General features: G+C 41.2%; 2 protein-coding genes across 7 annotated transcripts in view; both read left to right on the top strand.

The window, feature by feature from the left end:
* The first annotated feature begins 119 nt into the window (after window positions 1-119).
* Window positions 120-14,807, top strand: TDP2 (tyrosyl-DNA phosphodiesterase 2). Its single transcript, XM_035710585.2, has 7 exons — window positions 120-327; window positions 408-529; window positions 4,291-4,464; window positions 5,156-5,247; window positions 6,759-6,877; window positions 8,472-8,642; window positions 13,440-14,807. Exons 1-7 carry the CDS (start codon window positions 190-192, stop codon window positions 13,719-13,721), a joined length of 1,098 nt encoding a protein of 365 aa, XP_035566478.1. The 5' UTR covers window positions 120-189; the 3' UTR covers window positions 13,722-14,807.
* Window positions 14,808-18,005: 3,198 nt separating this feature from the next.
* The window catches only part of KIAA0319 (KIAA0319 ortholog), a 96,809-nt gene continuing 95,219 nt past the window's right edge, over window positions 18,006-19,595 (top strand). The window contains exon 1 of one of the 6 annotated variants that reach the window (XM_049105873.1): window positions 18,006-18,174. The gene's annotated coding sequence lies outside the window, so the exon portion shown is untranslated. Of the gene's footprint in view, window positions 18,175-18,379; window positions 18,516-18,780; window positions 18,942-19,595 lie in introns of those variants that run through there. The other 5 variants (XM_025443061.3, XM_025443094.3, XM_025443070.3 and 2 more) reach the window with 5 other exon arrangements.

Raw genomic sequence — 19,595 nt, 5'->3', positions numbered from 1 at the left:
GCCCCGCCCCCGGCCCCGGCCGGCGCTCCCACGGCGCAAAGCCACGCCCTCCGCCCTCCGCCCTCCGCCCTCCGCCCTCCGCCCGCGGGGCGCGCTTCCGGCGAGGCGGGCGAGGCGGGCGCGCCTGCGCAGAGCCGCGCGCTGGCCGTCCTGCCCCGCTGAGGGGCGTGGTGGGCCCGCGGCGGGCGGATGGAGCGGCCGAGCGACCCGGAGGGCGACCCCGAGCTGAAGAAGCGGCGGCTTCTGTGTGTGGCGTTCACCTCGGTGGCGCGGTGCGACGCCGCCGTGGCTCAGTGCTACCTGTCCGAGAACGACTGGGAGATGGAAGTAGGTTTCGCTGCCGTCTTCCTCCTGTGTGCCGCGGCCCCGGGGGGCGCCCGGGTCTCACCGCTGCCTGTGTTTTCCAGAGGGCGCTGAACTCCTACTTCGAGCCTCCGGTGCCGGAGAGCGCCGCGGAGAGCCGCCCCGAGAGCCGCCCCGAGAGCCGCCCCGAGAGCCGCCCCGAGAGCGCCGCGGGGCCGGAGCCCTGGTGAGGGGGCGGGCGGGGGGCGCGCGGGGCGGGGGCGGGGCGGGGGCGGGGGCGGGGGCGCTTCTCCCCTCTCCCCCGCAGTCCCGGACGGAAAACTGACGCGCAGAGGGAGGCTGCGAGCGCCTGGGCGTGAGCGAGGGCGGCAGAGTCCGCTGTGGACCGGTAACTTGGAAGGCCCCTGGCTTCCTGCACGGTTCCTTTATCCCCTCCCTGCCGGCCAACCCGAATGCTCGTTTCGCGGTCCGGTGCACAGCTGCCTCCCCAGCTGCAGCTGTGCTGCTCCTAACGGCCAGATGCCTTGCACCTGCGGTGTGTCCGCTGCCCATCTCTCTCCTACCCAGGAAGTTACAGGGCATCAAACTTTGGCTTTCTCCGGTGGGCGTCTCCTCCTGTCCGGCGTGCTTCGTAAAGATACTTATTGATGCAGGAAATGGTTGGGGTTTGGAGCCCATGGTCAAGAAGGAGTTCTTGAGACATCTTTGGTGCAAAAAGGTCGTTTCAGGGGATCCCTGGGTGGCGCAGCGATTTGGCACCTGCCTTTGGCTCAGGGCGTGATCCTGGAGACCCAGGATCGAATCCCACATCAGGCTCCCGGTGCATGGAGCCTGCTTCTCCCTCTGCCTGTGTCTCTGCCTCTCTCTCTCTGTATGACTATCATAAATAAAATAAAAATTAAAAAAAAAAAAGTATTTTAAAAAAAAAAAAAAAAGGTCGTTTCATTAAAGCACAGGGACAGGACCCGCGGGCAGGAAGAGCTGCACGGGGGTCCTGAGGAGTGGCCCATTACGTACTTTCAAGTCGAGAGGGGTTTAGGGAGAGCGTTAAGTTTTTAAGGAATTTTGGAAGCAAGGTTCCCATCCCAGGACCTTGAGGGGACTGGCTATTGTTGGGAGAAAGTCATTTATTACCTTCACAGTCATGAGACCTTTCAGACTTATATAGGTGGGTGATGTGCTTGCGGGGGGGGGGGGGGGGGGCGTGGGGATGATTGCCAATATGTATCTTTATTTTTTTATTTTTATTTTTATTTATTTATTTATTTATGATAGTTACAGAGAGAGAGAGAGAGGCAGAGACACAGGCAGAGGGAGAAGCAGGCTCCATGCACCGGGAGCCCGATGTGGGATTCGATCCCGGGTCTCCAGGATCACGCCCTGGGCCAAAGGCAGGCGCCAAACCGCTGCGCCACCAGGGATCCCGCCAATATGTATCTTTAAAAAAAAAAGGGTTTTATTTGTTTATGCATGAGAGACACAGAGAGAGAGAGGCAGAGGGAGAAGCAGGCCTCATGCAGGGAGCCCGATGGGGACCCGATCCCAGGACCCCAGGATCACCACCTGAGCGGAACAGTCACTCTACCGCTGAGCCACTCAGGTGCTTGCCAAGAGGTATCTTGAGAGGTTTAGAGATAAAGGAAGTTTCCAAAGGAATTCTAGAGGATGGTCACTCTGTTTTAAGGACTTGTTGGTGGGCTGCAGTTTGTAAGGAAATCTAATTTTTCTTTTGTCTCTGTGTCCCACATCATTTATTACCTCTGTCTAGAGCCTTTTCTTCCACTCTTTCCATGCTAAGTAGTATTTATCTTAAGGGCCAGCTTAGACATGACTTATCTCCAAGAAGCTTTCCCTGGTCTCTCAAGTGTGGGTGGGTTTTCCCTCATAGGTAATCTTTTAGCATCCTGCATGGTCCCAGTCATAGTAACTTAGTTTATATTATACCTGCTGTTTAATATTTTGTCTCCCACCAAACTCCCGCTAAATGGGTAATTTAGTGAAATCAACATCTGTTTTGTATATTGTTAATTTCCCAAAGTCTGGTATGAATTTTGGCATGTAATAAGCTCTCAATAAATGTATATAAAGTTCTCCCAGATACATGAGCAGCCTGTAGAGTTAACTGTTCATAGTGAAGACACTTTTCTTCCTATGATCTTTTCAGCTGCACCAGTAAGAAGATCGTTTCATTAGACTCCTTTCCCTATCTGCCTAGAATTTCCCCCCATTTCTAGTGATAGAGCTCTGCCTCCTTGTAATACTCACCTAACTCAAACTGGTCAGTCACATCCTCTCTCCTGGGACTTGGAGATTAGGTTGAAGAGAGTTCAGTCTGAATCTTCCCTGTGGAGCTGGAACTGTAATGTGTTAACCTAGTACTTGTGGGAGAAAGCTGACAGTGCTGTTCTGCAGAGGGAGAATGAACCAGGGAAGTTGAGTCAGATGGAGAGAAAGCCTTGATTGCTCTTCCTCAGGGTTAGCTGTGTTCCCATACCTGCCTGTGACATGTTTCTGTTTCCTTCCAAATTCCTCTGTTTTGCTAAATTGTAACCAGCAAGGAAATTGAAACAGAGGCTCTTGACCTCAGGGTGGTGAGTTCAACCCCTTACCAAGCTGAGTGTGGAACCTACTTAAAAAAATAAATAAATAAAAGTATGTGCTGGGGTTGCCAGTCACTAGAGCATGCAACTTTTGATCTTGCGGTTGTAAGTTCAAACTCCATGTTGGGGGTAGTAGAACCTACTTAAAAATAAAATCTTAACAAAAGAAAGAAAAGAAAAAAAGAAATTGGAACAGAAAAGTTAGATTCCCTGAAATAGTTCCACAGAAAAAATGTAGTTGATTAATGGCAGAACATTGGACCATTAGGAGTCTCCTACTGTAGAATCAAAAACTGGGACATTACGGGCACAATTGGCAAAATTTGAATAGATCTTAAAATTATATAATGTATCAGTGATAATTTTCTGACATCCAGTAATGCTGGTTATATATATAAGCCTGTCCTTGTTTGTAGAAAATACATACAAACATTTCAGAATAAAAAAAAGCCAAGCAAGTAAATGTTAGTAAGTGAAACGTTAACTTTTTTCTTTTTCTTTTTTTTTTTTTACTGTTTTTAGTGTTTTACTGAAAGTCACATTATTTCAAAATAAATTAAAATAATAAGTTAACTAGATTTGTGGTCACTTTACAGTGTATGCAAATACTAAATCATGTGTGCCTGAAATGAATATAAAGTTCCAAATACAAAAACCTATTTCTTAAATTTATGTGTGGTATATAACTGCTTAACAGTCACCTTTTAATAATGGTTTGTCTCTCCCCTCAAATATCTGTGCCTTGGTGGGGCCGGTGTGCGGTGGTGTCAGGACCCTACACTGGATTTTGTGTATGTGGCCTCCGGCAGGGTAGTCAGACTTCTTATGTGACATCTCAGGAGAGAACATTCCAAAAGATCGAGATAAAAGCTGCAAAGTTTCTTATGACCAAGCCTCAGAAATTCCAGGGTTTCCTTCCACCCTTATTCTGTTGGTTAAGCAAGTCATTAAGGTCCAGATCCAGGGGGAGAGGTTTTGGACTTCATCTTTCAATGAGAGGACTAATGAAGAATTTGCAGCTGTTATTCACATGAGATCTTATTTCATGTATTTCATACATTTCATAGATGATTTAAAATGAATCCAAATTTGGACATCTTAATACTACATGGTCTAATTTTGGATCATAGTTTACAAAATCATTTTAGTAACACATGTCACTGAGGCATATTGAGTTGGTTCTAACTAAGTGAGCAAACATTTGGGTAACACAGTAAGAATCTGTTTTTCCTTAGTTGTATGACTTCTGCTCCTCTATAGGGAGATACTTTGAGGGTTCTTTTAAAATTTATTTGTAAAATGAAGGCTATAAGTAGTTAGAAAATAATTTAAAATTAATCAGTTCATAGATGATTTGCAGAGCTGTGTTTCATTGTGATTTTGCCAGTGTTGACTTAACGAATGAAGAGACAACTGATTCCGTTAGTTCTAAAACCAGTACGTCTGAAGGGATTCAGCAAGAAGATGGCAGCATGTTCTCTTTCATTACCTGGAATGTTGATGGATTGGATCTAAACAATCTGCAAGAGAGGGCTCGAGGAGTGTGTTCCTACTTAACTTTGTAAGTATTATTAACTTAGGTTCAATGATAACATGATTAACATGGCTTATCTATCTACAAAGAGGGTAATGGTCAAGGTTATGGGCTTTGGAACCTGATCTGAGTTCAAAATCTAGCTCTCAGAATGACATGTAAAAGAATGGGGAGTGCCTCTGAGAGCAGAAGTGTGGATAGAGGTGGGGAAGGAACACTTAAGTTTTTGTTAGAAGCCTCTAGCACTGTTTTACCTAAAAACTTCGTAATTATTGCTTCCTGAAAATAAGATTACCAAAACGATCTGTATCTGTTACACGCTGGCTCTGTGATCTTCTGTAATCCCTTGTGTGAACCACTGCAGTTCTCTGCAGCTTATTTTCTTCATCATGGACAACTGTTTCACGAGGATTCAGAACTTGTAAAGCATCTAATGGAGACTAGGACCCTTGTAGGCTCTCAATATACTGATTTCTGTTGCCACTGATTCCAGTCTTTTCACTTTAAAGTGTTATGATGTATGTTTTTTTCTTATTTAATTTGATCTTTACAGTATTTGTTAAATGGCACAGGTCTTTCTCATTTTATAAAAAAGATCAGTATAAACATGGAATATTAGCGGGTTTTATGTTTCTTTTATGTTGTATTTTGCTAATCTAGATGGCAGCAAATGAAATAGTATGCCTGGTATTTATCATAAATTGATGTTTTGAATTAGGTACAGCCCAGATGTGGTATTTCTACAGGAAGTCATTCCCCCATATTGTAGCTACCTAAAGAAGAGAGCACATAGTTACGAGATTATTACAGGTAACGATTTTCCTGTTACTGTCTTTGTCTTTGAAAAACAGTCAAGGGAAGAGATAAACCAAGGTTAGCCTGTAGGAGAACACACAAGGAAAAGGAAAAATAAAAAAAGTTTGAGAAAAGCTAAATCAGACACAGGATACTAGAAACACCGTAGGAAATATGTCATACAGCTTAATATATGTGAAGAGTGTTAGAAATGGATGGTGTTTCAGGAAAATATAAATTGCCAAAATTTGAGATCTGGAGTCGTTTTAATAAATTAACTTTATGAAAAAAAAAACTGACTCCACTTATCACACTTAAATTTTTTAATAAATTAACTTTACCAAAAAAAAAATTTTAATGTGATAATTGCATCTTGACTATACTTTTTCAAAAAGTCGTCTTTATTCCTTTTAACTGATTTTGGGTTTTTTTCTAGCTTTTTGCCTTGAACAGTAATTTGACTTTACATCTATTTTGTTTTTCCTGAGTGCATTTAATGTTCCACACACTGGCTACATTCCATAATAGTTGGTTAAATCCCATGTTCTCTTTGACTTTCAGTTTTATGTAGTATGTGATTTTAATTTTGATTTATTATTAAATTCACAGTTGCTAAGGAGAGGGTTCTCAGTCTCTTTCTGTCTTTGTGACACAACTTTCCTGCATTCTCTTGGGGATTCTTTTTGACTCTCTTCTGTTTCAACTTTCTTGTTTTCTGAATCCCATGCTTTTCCTTCTTGATTTACTTCCTCCTTTCATTGGGAGTTTTGTATTTGTTTGGTTTGTTTTTGTTGTTGTTGTTTGTTTGTTTTTCATTTATTGTGCTGAACACCTGGTAGGGACTTTCAAACTGGACGATTGTGACGTTCATTTCTGGAAAACTTTCCATCTCTCCTTTCCTCCTTCTCTGTCCCCCTCCTACTCCCCCACCTTTGTGCACACTGCCAGTTTCCTAGCCTGCCAGCCAGCCTCCTTGGCCCTCTCTCTCTCTTTCCTTCCCTTGTTTCTCCCTTCTGCTCTGATAAACCACTTTCCACTTCTTCAGCTCCTTTGTTCTCTGGAAAACAGTTGGAAACTTTTATTCACTGTCCATCTACTTCTGTTCTTTTTTCTTCTCCTTTTATACCTTTCTAAATTTTTTATTCATTTATTGTAATTTTTCTGTGTTTCTTGCACAATGAGAAGTAAATGCATGTTAGTTTGGCTCAGTGTTATGTCTCATCTAATCTGTCAGAAATTTCTCAAATTTTCTTATTCAATACTGGCATCATTAACTGTTTTTGGCACTTATGTAAATTCTTTTTTATTTTTATATTCCTTTGATACATACAGCTACATTTTGGGAAGGGGCAGATAAATATAGGGACTCAGCCATCTTCACCTATTTTGAAATAATAATTTACTTGGAAGATTCAGATCCATCTAAGTATCTGTACCTGTTATAAAACCTTCAATAGGGGAACTTGTGATAAACGGCAAATACTCTTGACTTCTCAGCCTAAATTCTTTTCCACAAACATTTGAAGGTCATGAAGAGGGATATTTCACAGCTATAATGTTGAAGAAATCGAGAGTGAAATTTAAAAGCCAAGAGATTATCCCTTTCCCAAATACAAAAATGATGAGAAACCTTTTGTGTGTGTATGTAAGTAATTTTTTAAATTTGACTTTTTTTCTTTTTTTTTTTTTTAAAGAATGAGTTGTTTCTTACAGTTTCATTGTGGTATCTTTTTTTTTTTTTTAATTGCTGTTAGAGAAAATTTTGTCGTCTTCTACATTTCTTTTAAATAGTCTTAAAGAACATTGTAAATTAAGTTTTTACACAAATTTCAAATACAAATTTGTAAACGTAAAATCCTGATTAGGTATTTTCCTAAGAATGTTTAAGAATTTACTAACAGTTAACATTTGTTTCCTCGAGTGTTTTTTTTTCTTACCTAAATGCATTGTATATGGTAGGTACTGTGTTATACTCTATGAGACTTATAAGAATGAATCAAAAGATCTTACTGTCATAGTTTATAGAGTAGGAAGGAGAGATTGTAGTATAAAGTAACTAAAATAAAGGAAAGGCATAAATGCCCCTGGAGGAAGTATAATGATGTGCAATGGAAGTTTAGAGATAACTTTTAGCTAGATTGTTTTTTTGTTTTTTTTTTAAATTGAGGTATAATTGACACAACAGTATATACTTTTAGGAATACAGTGCAATGATTGGATGTTTGTATATGTTGCAAAATGATCACCACAGTAAGTCCAGTTAGCTGTTGCCATACACAGTTATGCCTTTTCTTATTAGCTAGGTGTTCAGTGGAAGTTTCATGAGAGAATTTGTATTTGCATTAAGCACTGAAAAATACGTAAGATGTAAGCATTAAGAACAGTCCAGGTAAAAAAAAAAAAAAAAAAAAGAACAGTCCAGGTGGCAGAACCACCATGGCAGAACCACCATAACAAACTTTTGCAGTATTGCAGGGTATGTGTGTGTGTGTGTGTGTGTGTGTGTGTGTGTGTATGTATTTATGTGTGTATATATGTATATAAATGAGAAAGGATATATTTAAGTATAAAGGAGCATTCTGTTCATTTGGGTAGAGGGCATGAAAAAGGGTAAAAAGAAGCTGGTAAAGTAGGTTGGATCCAGATTATAGAAGGTCATGAATGCCCAGTGTGAAAGAATTTGTATTGATTCTGCAGGCAATTTGTTTAAATAATAAACAGATCCTGCATTGTTTGTATCTTAACTCCAAATGATAAATGATTCTCATTCATTCATTTAATTGACCTTTTTTGAGTACCTATGTGCCAGGCCCTTGGTAATAACAGAAAATAAAAGAACCATCTCATCTCTGCTTTCAAATGACTCGTGACTTTGTATGAGAGAAATAATTATGCCATAATTCAGTGTAGGGAACTTTAAAAATAGTCTTTCCAGTACGCTATAGGAATATAGAGGAGGGAGCCACTGATTGTCTGAGGATATTGGGGAAGGCCTTAGAGTGGAGGTGATGTTTGAGGTAGGTCTTGATGTATTAGTGGGTGCTTGCTAAGTAGTTTTCTTTGGGAGCAGGATTAGCACATTACACATTGACCTAGAAATGTGAGCACAGTGCTGAGTAATATAGTTTTGCTTTGTTAAATATATGCCAATCAATTAAATAATTAGTTGATTCTGTTATCAATTGTCAACCTTAGTGGTCAGTGACTGTTAATAACTATAATTATCTGTCCTGTTGCAGGCAAGTATATCAGGAAATGAACTTTGCCTTATGACTTCTCATTTGGAGAGCACCAGAGGGCATGCCAAGGAACGAATGAATCAGTTAAAAATGGTTCTAAAGAAAATGCAAGAGGCTCCAGAGTCAGCTACAGTTATATTTGCAGGAGATACAAATTTAAGGGATCACGAAGTGAGTGGCAAAGTCAGTTCTGTGCTTGTGGGCAGATTATTGCTGTGGAAACTAACTTTCTTTTGACCAAAGCTGTTATAATGTGTAAGCGACCTTAACGGTAAATACTGTCCTGTGGTCTATGCCTGGCACTGGGGAAGTGGAAGCAGGAGGAGGAAGACAGAAATATTGGGGGAAGACAGAAATATTGCACCTGACACAGACAACGCCAAACAATATTTGTTGATTAAGAAGAGGAGTACAGAGAAAACAAAGAGTTTAGAAAAAATTTAAATTTATTTGCAGTATCTTGAGTTGCAAGGTAAGAACAGTTGAAAGATTTGGCTGTCACAGTTGTCCCTACTTCTAAATTTTCTTTTTTCAACTTTTTTTTACCCCCTTTTCCTGGTACTACCATCTCCAGGACTGAAACAGTCTCTTTCCCCGTAATTCATTTGAGAGATGTTGGGATTTTTCAGGACCTCTGTAGACTTAGATCATATTAAGTGGAAGCTGGCTTTGCCTTTTCCCCCAATCTGGCTGAACTCATATCAGATTAGAAGTGAATCGAAATGTTTGTTTCACTGCTATAAGCTGCAGGAGTAGAGGAAGAAATGAAATGAGACACGAAAGCCTATCAGGACTTCTGAAGTGAAGGCAGTATCCTAAATAAAATAGAGCTCTGCTTCTCTTTGTGATTTGTGTCCTTGTACACAGATTACTTTTTTAAAAAGTCAGACTATCTGTACTGTTTACAAATCAGTGACTTCATGGTAGCTGTTTTGTGGTACTTGGTTGCCTAACTGATCTGCTTACAAGAAAAATCCTGTTTTGCAACAAATGGCATTGGGAAAACTTGATATCCACATGCCAAAAAAAAAAAAAAAAACAAAATTGTATCCTTACTTTATACCTTACACAAAAGTTTATTCAAAAGGAATCAATGACCTACAAGTAAGAGTTAAAACTATAAAACTCTTAGACGAAAACAAGGAGGAAAAGCTTCATGACGTTGGATCTGGCAATGATTTCTTGCCAAATTTCTGACATTAAAAGCACAGACAACAGAAGTAAAAAAGATAAGATAAACTTTATCACAATGAAAAACTTTTGTGCATCAAGGGGCATGATCACAGAATAAAAAGGTAGCCCATGGAATGAAAAAAATATTTGCAAATCCTATAGATGACAGGTGAATTATAATTAATATAATATTGATGTTATATGAAGAATTTCTACAATAAGGAACCTGATTTTAAAAAGAGCAAAAGACTTAAATAGACATTTTTCCAAAGAAGATAAACAAATGGCCAATAAGTATGAGAGAAGATGCTTGGTGTCAATAGTCATTAGAGAAGTATAAATCAAAGCCATCATTAAGTATTACTTTACCTCTGTTATATCCATTAGCATGAGTATTATCAAAAAACCAGAAAATAAGTGTTGGTAAGGATTTGGATAAGAACCCTTATGCAGTGCTGATGGGAATATCAAATAGTATAGCTGCCATGGAAAATGGTGTCGTGATTCTCTAAAACTTAAAATAATTTCCGTATGTTCCATATGGCCCAACAATTCCACTTCTGGGTGTATACTCCAAACAAAGAAAAACAGGGTCTTGAAGAGGTATCTGTACACCTGTAGTTCATAGCATTATTCACAATAGCTAAAACATGGAAGCAACCAAAGTGACCGTTGACAGATGAATGGATAAACAAAATGTGTATACATGTAATGGAATATCATTCAGCTTTAAAAAGGAAGGAAGGTACAGTGTGATATAATATGGATGAACCCTGGACATTACACTAAGTGAAATAAACCAGTTACAAAAGGACAAATCTTTTACAAGTCCTCCTATGAGTTTCCTAAAGTAGTCAGATTCATACAGATAGAGAGTATTGTTGCGGTTACCAGCGGCTGGGGGAGGATGGAATGGGTGGTTAGGATTTGTTTGGTACAGAATTTCAGTATGGGAAAATGAAAAGGTTCTACAGATGGGATGGTGGTAATGGTTGCACAGTTATGTGGATGTACTTAGTGTCATAAAACTGTACACATAAATGTGGTAAGTATTACGGTATGTATACAGGCATACAGAAGTATTGTGGGTTCAGTTCCAGTTCCACAATAGAGGGGATATCGTAATAAAGCAAGTCAAACAAATTTTTTAGTTTCCTGTTGGATATAAAATTATGTTTATACTGCTGGAGTTTATTAAGCATGCACTGGCATTATATCCAAAAAAACAATGTATATGTCTTAATTAAAAAATACTTTAACATAAGGGCACCTGGGTGGCTCACTTGGTTAAGCATCTGCTTTCAGTTCAGGTCATAACCTGTAGGTCCTGAGATCTGAGCCCTCAGTCAGGCTCCCAGCTCAGCAAGGAGTCTGCTTCTCCCTCTGCCTCTCCCCTGCTTGTGCTCTGTCTCTGTCTGTCTCTCTCTCAAATGAATAAATTAAAAATCTTTTAAAAAAAACAACAGCTTTATTGCTAAAAATGCTAACCATCGTCTGAGTTTTCAGCCAGTCATAATCTTTTTTACTAGTAGAGGGACCTTTTCCCATGAATCATGAATGTTCTGAATGGCATCTAGAATGTCAAATTCCTTCCAGAAGACTTTCAATTGATTTTGCTTAGATCTATCAGAGAAATCACTATTGCAGCTCTAGTATTATGAAATGTACTTATTAAATCATAAGACTTGAATGTGGAAATGACTTCTTACTCCATGGACTACAGAATGGATGCTATGTCAGCAGGCACGAAGACAATATTAATTTCGTTCTCCACCTGGCACCAGCTCTTGGGTGACCAGGTGCATTGTCAATGAGCAGTAACATTTTGAAAGGAGTTTTGTTTGTTTCTTTTCTGAGTAGTAAGGGGTCTCAACAGTGGTCCTAAATGTTCAGTCAACCATGTTGTGAGCAGATGTGCCATCATCTGGGCTTTGTTTTTCCATTTGTAGAACATAGAGTAGATTCATTGTAATTCTTTATTTTATTTTACTTTATTTTTTAAGATTTTCTTTATTTATTTATGAGAGACACAGAAAGAGAGGCAGAGACACAGGCAGAGGGAGAAGCAGGCTCCATACAAGGAGCCTGATGTGGGACTCGATCCTGAGACTCCAGGATCATACCCTGGGCTGAGGCAGGCGCTCAACCGCTGAGCCACCCAGGCGTCCCTGTAATTCTTTTTTTTTTCTTAAGTTTTTTTATTTTAAGTACAGTGTAGTGATGTACAGTGTTAAGTTTCAGTTGTATAATACAGTGATTCAACAATTCCATACAGATTTAGCATTATTCTTATGGGCCCTAGGATTTTTGGAATGATGAATAAGCATTGGCTTCACAAGTTAACAGCTACATTAACCCCTAACAAGAGAGCTTTAGAGCTTTGAAGCTCTAAAGCCAGGTACTGACTTCTCTAGCTATAGAAATCTTAGATGGCATCTTCCAGGAGAAGGCTGTTTCATTCACATTGAAAATCTGTCTTTTAGTGCAGCCACCTTTGTGAACTATCTCAGCTAGATCTTCCAGATAACTTGCTGCAGCTTCTACATCAGCACCTGCTGCTTCACCTTGCGCTTTTACCTTATGGAGATAAGGCTTCTTTCCTTCAATCTCTGCCGGTTTTAAGCTTTTTCTTTTGCAGCTTCCTCACCCCTCTCAGCCTTCTTAGAATTGAGTTAGGGCCTTGTTCTGGATGAGGCTTTGGCCTAAGGGAATGTTGTGGCTGGTGTGATCTATCTAGGCCACTCAAACTGGCACTTTTCACTTCCTTCAAGAACTTTTCTTTGCATTCACAGTTTGGCTAACTTGCTTAGGGCAAGAAGCCTACCATTTGGCCTACCTTGGCTTGAGATACACATCCTTCTCTAAGCTTAGTCATTTCTAGCTTTTGATTTAAAGTGGGAGACAAGTGATTCTTCCTTTCACTTGAACACTTAGAGCCCATTGTAGGGTGATTAATTAGCCTAATTTCAATATTGTGTCTCAGGGAATGGGGAGACCTAAGTAGAAGGAAAGGCCGGTCCAAGGAGTATTCAGAACACACGTTTAATAAGTTCACTATCTTAAATGGGCAGAGTTCATGGTGCCCTAAAACAATTACAGTAATAACATCAAAGATCCTGATCACAGATCACTGCAACCAAATAATAATAAGAAAGTTTGAAATGTAAGGATTACCAAAATGTGACACGAGGTGAGCAAATGCTGTTGGAAGAACTGTACTAACATAACAGACTTGCTCAATGCAGCATTGCCATAACACAACGTCTGAAGTGCGATAAAAGGAGGTATGCCTGTACTTAGCACAATAAAATATTTTTAAAATCCTGGAGTGTGAAGAGGGAGAAGGAAGATTTGATAGTAAATTTCAAATGAAACTGTGAAGGCAGTTGACCTTATTGGGGGATCATAATAAATGGTATATGTCTCCATTTATAGACCAAGAGTTTTGCCTACTTTTCACTTGTGTACATTTTTCAAAAACTAATAGCAATAACAGAGGCTGTGGGTTTTCAGCCTTCTAAGTTTTATCTGCTACCCAGAGTAAGGAATCTATGACAGAAGAGAAAGGGCAAATTCCAGACCTCTCTGGCTATCTAGATATTTTCATATTACCTACTTAGTACTGTACAGCAAGGTGCTATGTATAATATATTCAATATTAATACATCATCTTGCATTGGTGCATTAATTTGTGACATTCTGATTTGAGATGTTGCACTTAGATGTAATAGTGAAACCCTTTTTAGTTCAGGAACAAAAGGGCTGAATCTTAAAGAGTTTTCTTTTTCTTTTCAGGTCACCAAATGTGGTGGTTTACCCAGCAACATTTTGGATGTCTGGGAGTTCTTAGGCAAACCTAAGCATTGCCAGTATACATGGGATACACAAATGAACTCTAATCTTGGAATATCTGCTACTTGTAAACTTCGTTTTGATCGAATATTTTTCAGGACAGCAGCAGAAAGTGGCCATATTGTTCCCCAAAGTTTGGACCTCCTTGGGTTGGAAAAACTGGACTGCGGTAGATTTCCTAGTGATCACTGGGGGCTTCTGTGCAACTTAGATGTAATCTTGTGAAATGCTTTTCAGATAAGAGTTGTATGTCTTCCGAGTAAATTTTATTCTGGATTTTTGCAAATATAATTTCTACCTGTCTGGAAAGGTAGGTTTATTAAGGAGGAATTAATATACTACATCATTGTAAAAAAAGAAGACACTACTGTGATTTTATTTTGTGGATTGTGACCTCAAATTTCAGAACTAAATACTGATGTTCATTGAAACGAAAGGATAATTGCTGTTCAGAATATGAGACTTCTTCATAAAAGGCCACCAAGATCATCAGAGCCACCAGCTGGTTCTTGAGCAGGACCACAGAAATGCTAGCCTTTATGTTTTATTTTTAAAATCAGAAAAAAGGGATCCCTGGGTGGCGCAGCGGTTTGGCGCCTGCCTTTGGCCCAGGGCGCGATCCTGGAGACCCGGGATCGAATCCCACGTCGGGCTCCCGGTGCATGGAGCCTGCTTCTCCCTCTGCCTGTGTCTCTGCCTCTCTCTCTCTGTCTGTGACTATCATAAAAAATAAATAAATAAATAAATAAATAAATAAATAAAAATAATTAAAAAATAAATAAATAAAATCAGAAAAAAAAATCAGGTACCAAATAGTTTTTCTATTTTAAGTAAATCTTTAAAAATAAAAATAAGAGGTTATTGTTTGTGGGGGATTAGATCTTCTAGTTATATTTTACAAATATGGATAATCTTAAATGAAAAAGCCATGATTATATGCATTTAAGTAGATGACAACTGTCCTATTCAGACTTTATTTTTGTCAGCTAACGGTACATAATTGGTAAGCTATAAATGAAATCTTATGATTTGAAATTCCTTATTTTTTTAAAATTCATGTTTGTCAACATGTCACTGTTCATGTTGCCAACAGAGGCAAATTGGGCTTGATATAAAGTTGGTGATATAGCTGCATTGGGCTTCTTTCCTAAGGGAGAAATAAATGTTTAAAGAGGAATAGCTTTTTAATTTTACTTCTTATAAAATTGAATTATTTTCACAGGAGAGGGATAAGGAGCACTTTTAAATGTGCTTTAAAGAAACTTTTCCCCCTTAAAAGAAATGTACTTTAAATAAATAATTTTACTTGTTTATGGTTTGTTTAGTATGCTTTTGTGCCCATGATGGGATTGGAGTTTTTTTTTTTACCTGCTTTCTGTTTCTGGTTCCACTGCTGCTACTCACCTTTGTGTGGAAAAAAACAGCTTCTCTGAAGCTTCTCATCCCACAGAACTACCAAGCACACATTGATGTCCTCAGTATAAAAAAAGGAAAGCCAGTGGGAATAATTAGAATGAGAAGTCACAGAGCCTCATTTTCATCAGAGGTGTCAAAATTAACAACTAAACACCTAAAAAAAGACAAGCCAAATTTATATATATTTCCTTTGTAGTGACAATGGAAAGGAGATTTATATGTTACTTATTTAATCATTTCAAATGAGAATGCTAATATTTAGCCTACATTATGGAGGCAATAGCTCATTTACATAGGAAAAAGTATATTTTTGACATAAATTGCTTATTCAGGTGGAAGAACAATTGTTGCAAGAACCATACCTTATGTCACACAACAAAAAAAATTAGATGAGTGAAAGGCTAATTATAAAAATAAAATCTATAGTAATGTGTATTAGATTAAATAAAGAATTAAATTGTTTGAAAACCTTGAAAGGAGCGTCATTTATATGACTGCATTCAGGTGAAGTGTTTTCCACTTACTGTTTATAGTGACAAAATCTAAGAAATCAGTTTTAACTGATGTGAACAGGAACAATTAGTCACGTTTTAAAAAAAATTATTTTTAAATAATCTCTACACCCAATATGGGGCTTGATCTCACAATCCTGAGGCTGACTGATCCAGCCAGGCACCCCACAAAGTTAATTATATATATATTTTTTTTAATTATATATTTTTTAAGTTGGCTCCACGCTGGGTGTGGAGCCCCATGAGTAGCTTGAACTCCCAACCCTGAGATTGAGACCTGAGCTGAGATCAACAAGAGTGGGACTACCCAGGTGCCCCTAAACCATTCCCAACCAATGCAAGAATTAGGAACCTAATAATTTGTGATATCTTGAATTTTTTTACTTTGGATCTCAAATTTTTCCAGCATAGTAGCTCTGAGTACCTTACTTCCCTTAAGGAAATGCCAACTCAGAATCTCGTATTTATTTCAGTAGGCTAAACACCATCTTTGCCACTGATATGGAATATACTTGAAGCTTGCTAGACCTGTTTCTCCCATCTTCAAAATAGGGTAATTCCGGTCTTTCTTGTACACTGGTAAAACAAATGTCCCAAACAACAGCATATAAACGAGAGCAGATGAAGTCAGAAGAGCTATACTAAGAATACATAATTTTACCTTTAATACTTATTATAGTTTCTGGCATATAGCAAGAGCTCAATAAATGCCCATTAAATGGTGAGGAAAAGTGAAGGATAGTGTCCTAACTAGCATCCTAGGGAGGCAGACTAACATTTTCATGAAGTACCAAAATAGATTCTAAATTCATTATGTATGTTTCAAAATAGGTGTTCATTGTAATTGCACTGAGTTAAAAAGGTGTTAAAAGTCTAACATTCTGGGCTAAGCCTGTGTATGTCAAAGACCTTTGGGAACAAGCCTGTTTGCATCAGATTTGTTAGTGCAGTGAGAGGGCACTCTGAACGTATTATAGAATGCCATGTAAGAGGAGAAAGAGAAGTGCCTTTTGTAAGTTTTTTGAAGGATTCTGTGGGGTTCTTGGGATCAGAAATTGGTCCATATTGGTTACTGTTTCTGAGGCAGACTGGAAAAGAAAGGGGTTAATTAGGAATTGGGTTTTTTTTTTTTTTTAAGATTTTATTTATTTATTCCATGATAGTCACAGAGAGAGAGAGAGAGAGAGAGAGAGAGAGGCAGAGGGAGAAACAGGCTCCATGCACCGGGAGCCCGACGTGGGACTCGATCCTGGGTCTCCAGGATCGTGCCCTGGGCCAAAGGCTGGCGCTAAACCGCTGCGCCACCCAGGGATCCCCAAGGGATTGGGTTTTGTCATGAGCAGAAGAGAGTAGCATCTGGGCATCACCAAACTGGGTGGGAATCACAAAGCAAAGGGGGCCTCTAGAGCAAGAAAGCAATAGTCATTTACAGAGAGGATTCTTGCATCATTTTATGGCCTGAGTTTAGGAGGTGGGTTTCTTAAGGTTCTTCCAATATCTGGAGAAATTTCTCCTAAAGCATGACTTTGGGAGAAACAGTATTTCCTATTAACTTCTTTTTTTTTTTTTTTAATATAATTTTTTTTTTTTATGATAGTCACACAGAGAGAGAGAGAGAGGCAGAGACATAGGCAGAGGGAGAAGCAGGCTCCATGCACCGGGAGCCCGACGTGGGATTCGATCCCGGGTCTCCAGGATCGCGCCCTGGGCCAAAGGCAGGCGCCAAACCGCTGCACCACTCAGGGATCCCTCCTATTAACTTCTGATTTTCTCTGTGTCTTCTCAGCCTCATCAAATGTCAGGGTTGTGTTTTTCTCTTTTTAGTCCAACTTGATTTCCATTCTTTCAGCCCTGGACAGGTTTTTCTTTCAGTGTTATCATTTAATTCCCACAATCATCCTATATGAGTGCTATTATCTCCATCTTATAATTAAGGAAACTGTTTAGCAGGTCATGTAACTCCTCCAAGGCCTATCCCCTTCCATGGAGAAGCCTAATAGGGGCCTGCTCATGGGGTTTCTGTGACCCAATGCTGTGTATTTCCTAGGCACGGGAAAGTGCTAAGAATGCTCGAGAAATGCCCTGGCTTCCTTTTCTGCCCTGTGTTATCATACCTAGATGCTTGAGTATTTTTATAGTAAGAAAACAATAAACGGGGATGCCTGGGTGGCTCAGTGGTTGAGCGTTTGTCTTTGGCTCAGGTCCTGATCCTGGGGTCCTGGGATGGAGTCCTCCTGCATTGAGGCCCCCCATAGGGAGCCTGCTTCTCCCTCTGCCTGTCTCTGCCTCTCTCTGTGTCTCAAATATAAATAAATAAATACATAAATAAATTAATAAATAAGTAAATAGCTTTTTAAAAACCCCAATAAATGCAAGAAAGCCTTTCTTGTGAGTTTTCTGTGGTTCAGATCATCTTCCCATAGATGGAAACGTAGACTAAATACGCTGGGGGCACCTCGTCACTTCAGAACGCATGGAGTTGACGGGGCCCACCCCAGCTCCAGCAAACCTAAGTCAGAAAGTAGCACGTGCTCATGACCTAGCAGGGCCCAGGGAGCTCCCGGGGGGAGTGGCCCCGTGCATGGGGGTGTGTCTTCGTTCCGCAGACACATTCGCAAAGGATCTTCCTTAACTTAGGTGGTGCGCTCATGGCTTCCTTGAACCACCCTCTTCTGGGCATTAGAAAGAGGCTCCTGTCGCAGGCCGTCTGGGATCACGGAGACAGGACAGGACCTGGAGAGGGAAACGGGGTGAGCGTCCAGGCCGCCTGCCCTCGCGAACGCCCCGGGGACCCACGTCTCCCACCGCGCGGGGAGCGTCGAGCTGGGCAGGGAGCGGGGCCGGGAGCGGGGCCGGGAGCGGGGCCGGGAGCGGGGCCGGGAGCGGGGCAGGGAGCGGGGCAGGGAGCGCGGCTCGGCCCTCGCTGGGGCGCGTGCGCGCGGGTCGCCGTGGTAACGCGCCGGGAAGACGCTGCATCTCGGGCGCGCGCTCCCCCCTCCCGCGGACGCTGCTGGTTCTCCTTAGACCCCCCCGGGCCCCCGCTGTGCTCGGCGCGGGCGGGCGGCGGCCGGGCTCGGGTTCGGGGCCGGAGGTAAGCGCGCCGCAGCGGTCTACGCGGGCCGGGGCTCGGAGCTGAGTGGCTTCTCCGGGCTCTGGGGCGCGGGGAGGAGGCGAGGGCTTCTGGGCGGGGCGGCCCCCCGCGAGCGCGCGTGTGCGAGTGTGGCCGCGCGCCGCGGCCCGTGGCGACGCCCGGGGGCAGGTGGCGCGCAGGTGCGGCTGGATCCAGGCCCCTGCGGCGCGGGCGGGGGCTGCGGGGCGGGCGCGGGGGGCACGAGGCCGGCGCCGAGCTCGGGAGGCGCGCTTCTGCGGCCCCGCTGCACCCTCCGGGAGGGGCATCCTCGGCCGGGCCGTTGGGCTGTCCCCGAGCAGGGTGGAGGCGGGAAGACTTGCGTCTGTTCCCAGGCTGCCGGATGGCACCGCTGGGACCTGCGGAGTCGCTTTCTGTGAACTTCGGCTGGTAATATTTATGTGATCTGTGCTGTCGCCTGCGAAGTGCGTTCTGTTCGGCACCTTACCGTTAATCGGAAGCTTAAAACCTCTTTTTTTTTTATTTTTTTTATTTTTTTTTGCTTAAAACCTCTTCATGGCTTTTCTCTCTTTCCCTTTGAACTTGCTCCACGGAATGCATATTAATCAAGATAGTAATAACCGAGAGCATCAGCCTGACATTAGGAGAGCCATCCTTTCCGTCGTTCTTGCTCTTCATTATTTGTGGAGAGAAAAGAATATGATGTTCATACTCATGCCCATTTTTATGCTGCTTTCTTCACCTCCGCATTTTTGTTTGCGGGTTAAATGCTAGTGGCTTAAACGGGGCTTAAATGGAAAAGTTGAATGATGCTTTGGATAATAGAAAAAGCAAATTGTAGACAACCTTCCTCAAAAAAAACAAGAATTTCTGAGGTGAACGTTAATATTTGTTCCTTTATTCCTGAAATGCATGTTCACTGTCTGAACACCCCAGACTGTTTATAACAAGGAGACTGCAATCCTGGAAGCCACTGAAGTTATGGCAAATAGAATTTTTTATTTTTCGTTTATTTTTTTTTCTTTTTTTTTTAATTTTTTATTTATTTATGATAGTCACAGAGAGAAAGAGAGAGAGGCAGAG

Source organism: Canis lupus, chromosome 35 (genome assembly GCF_003254725.2).
Source record: "Canis lupus dingo isolate Sandy chromosome 35, ASM325472v2, whole genome shotgun sequence".
Lineage (NCBI taxonomy): Eukaryota > Metazoa > Chordata > Mammalia > Carnivora > Canidae > Canis > Canis lupus.
Note: the sequence above shows the minus strand (reverse complement) of the source record. Positions and strands in the feature narration are given on the sequence as shown.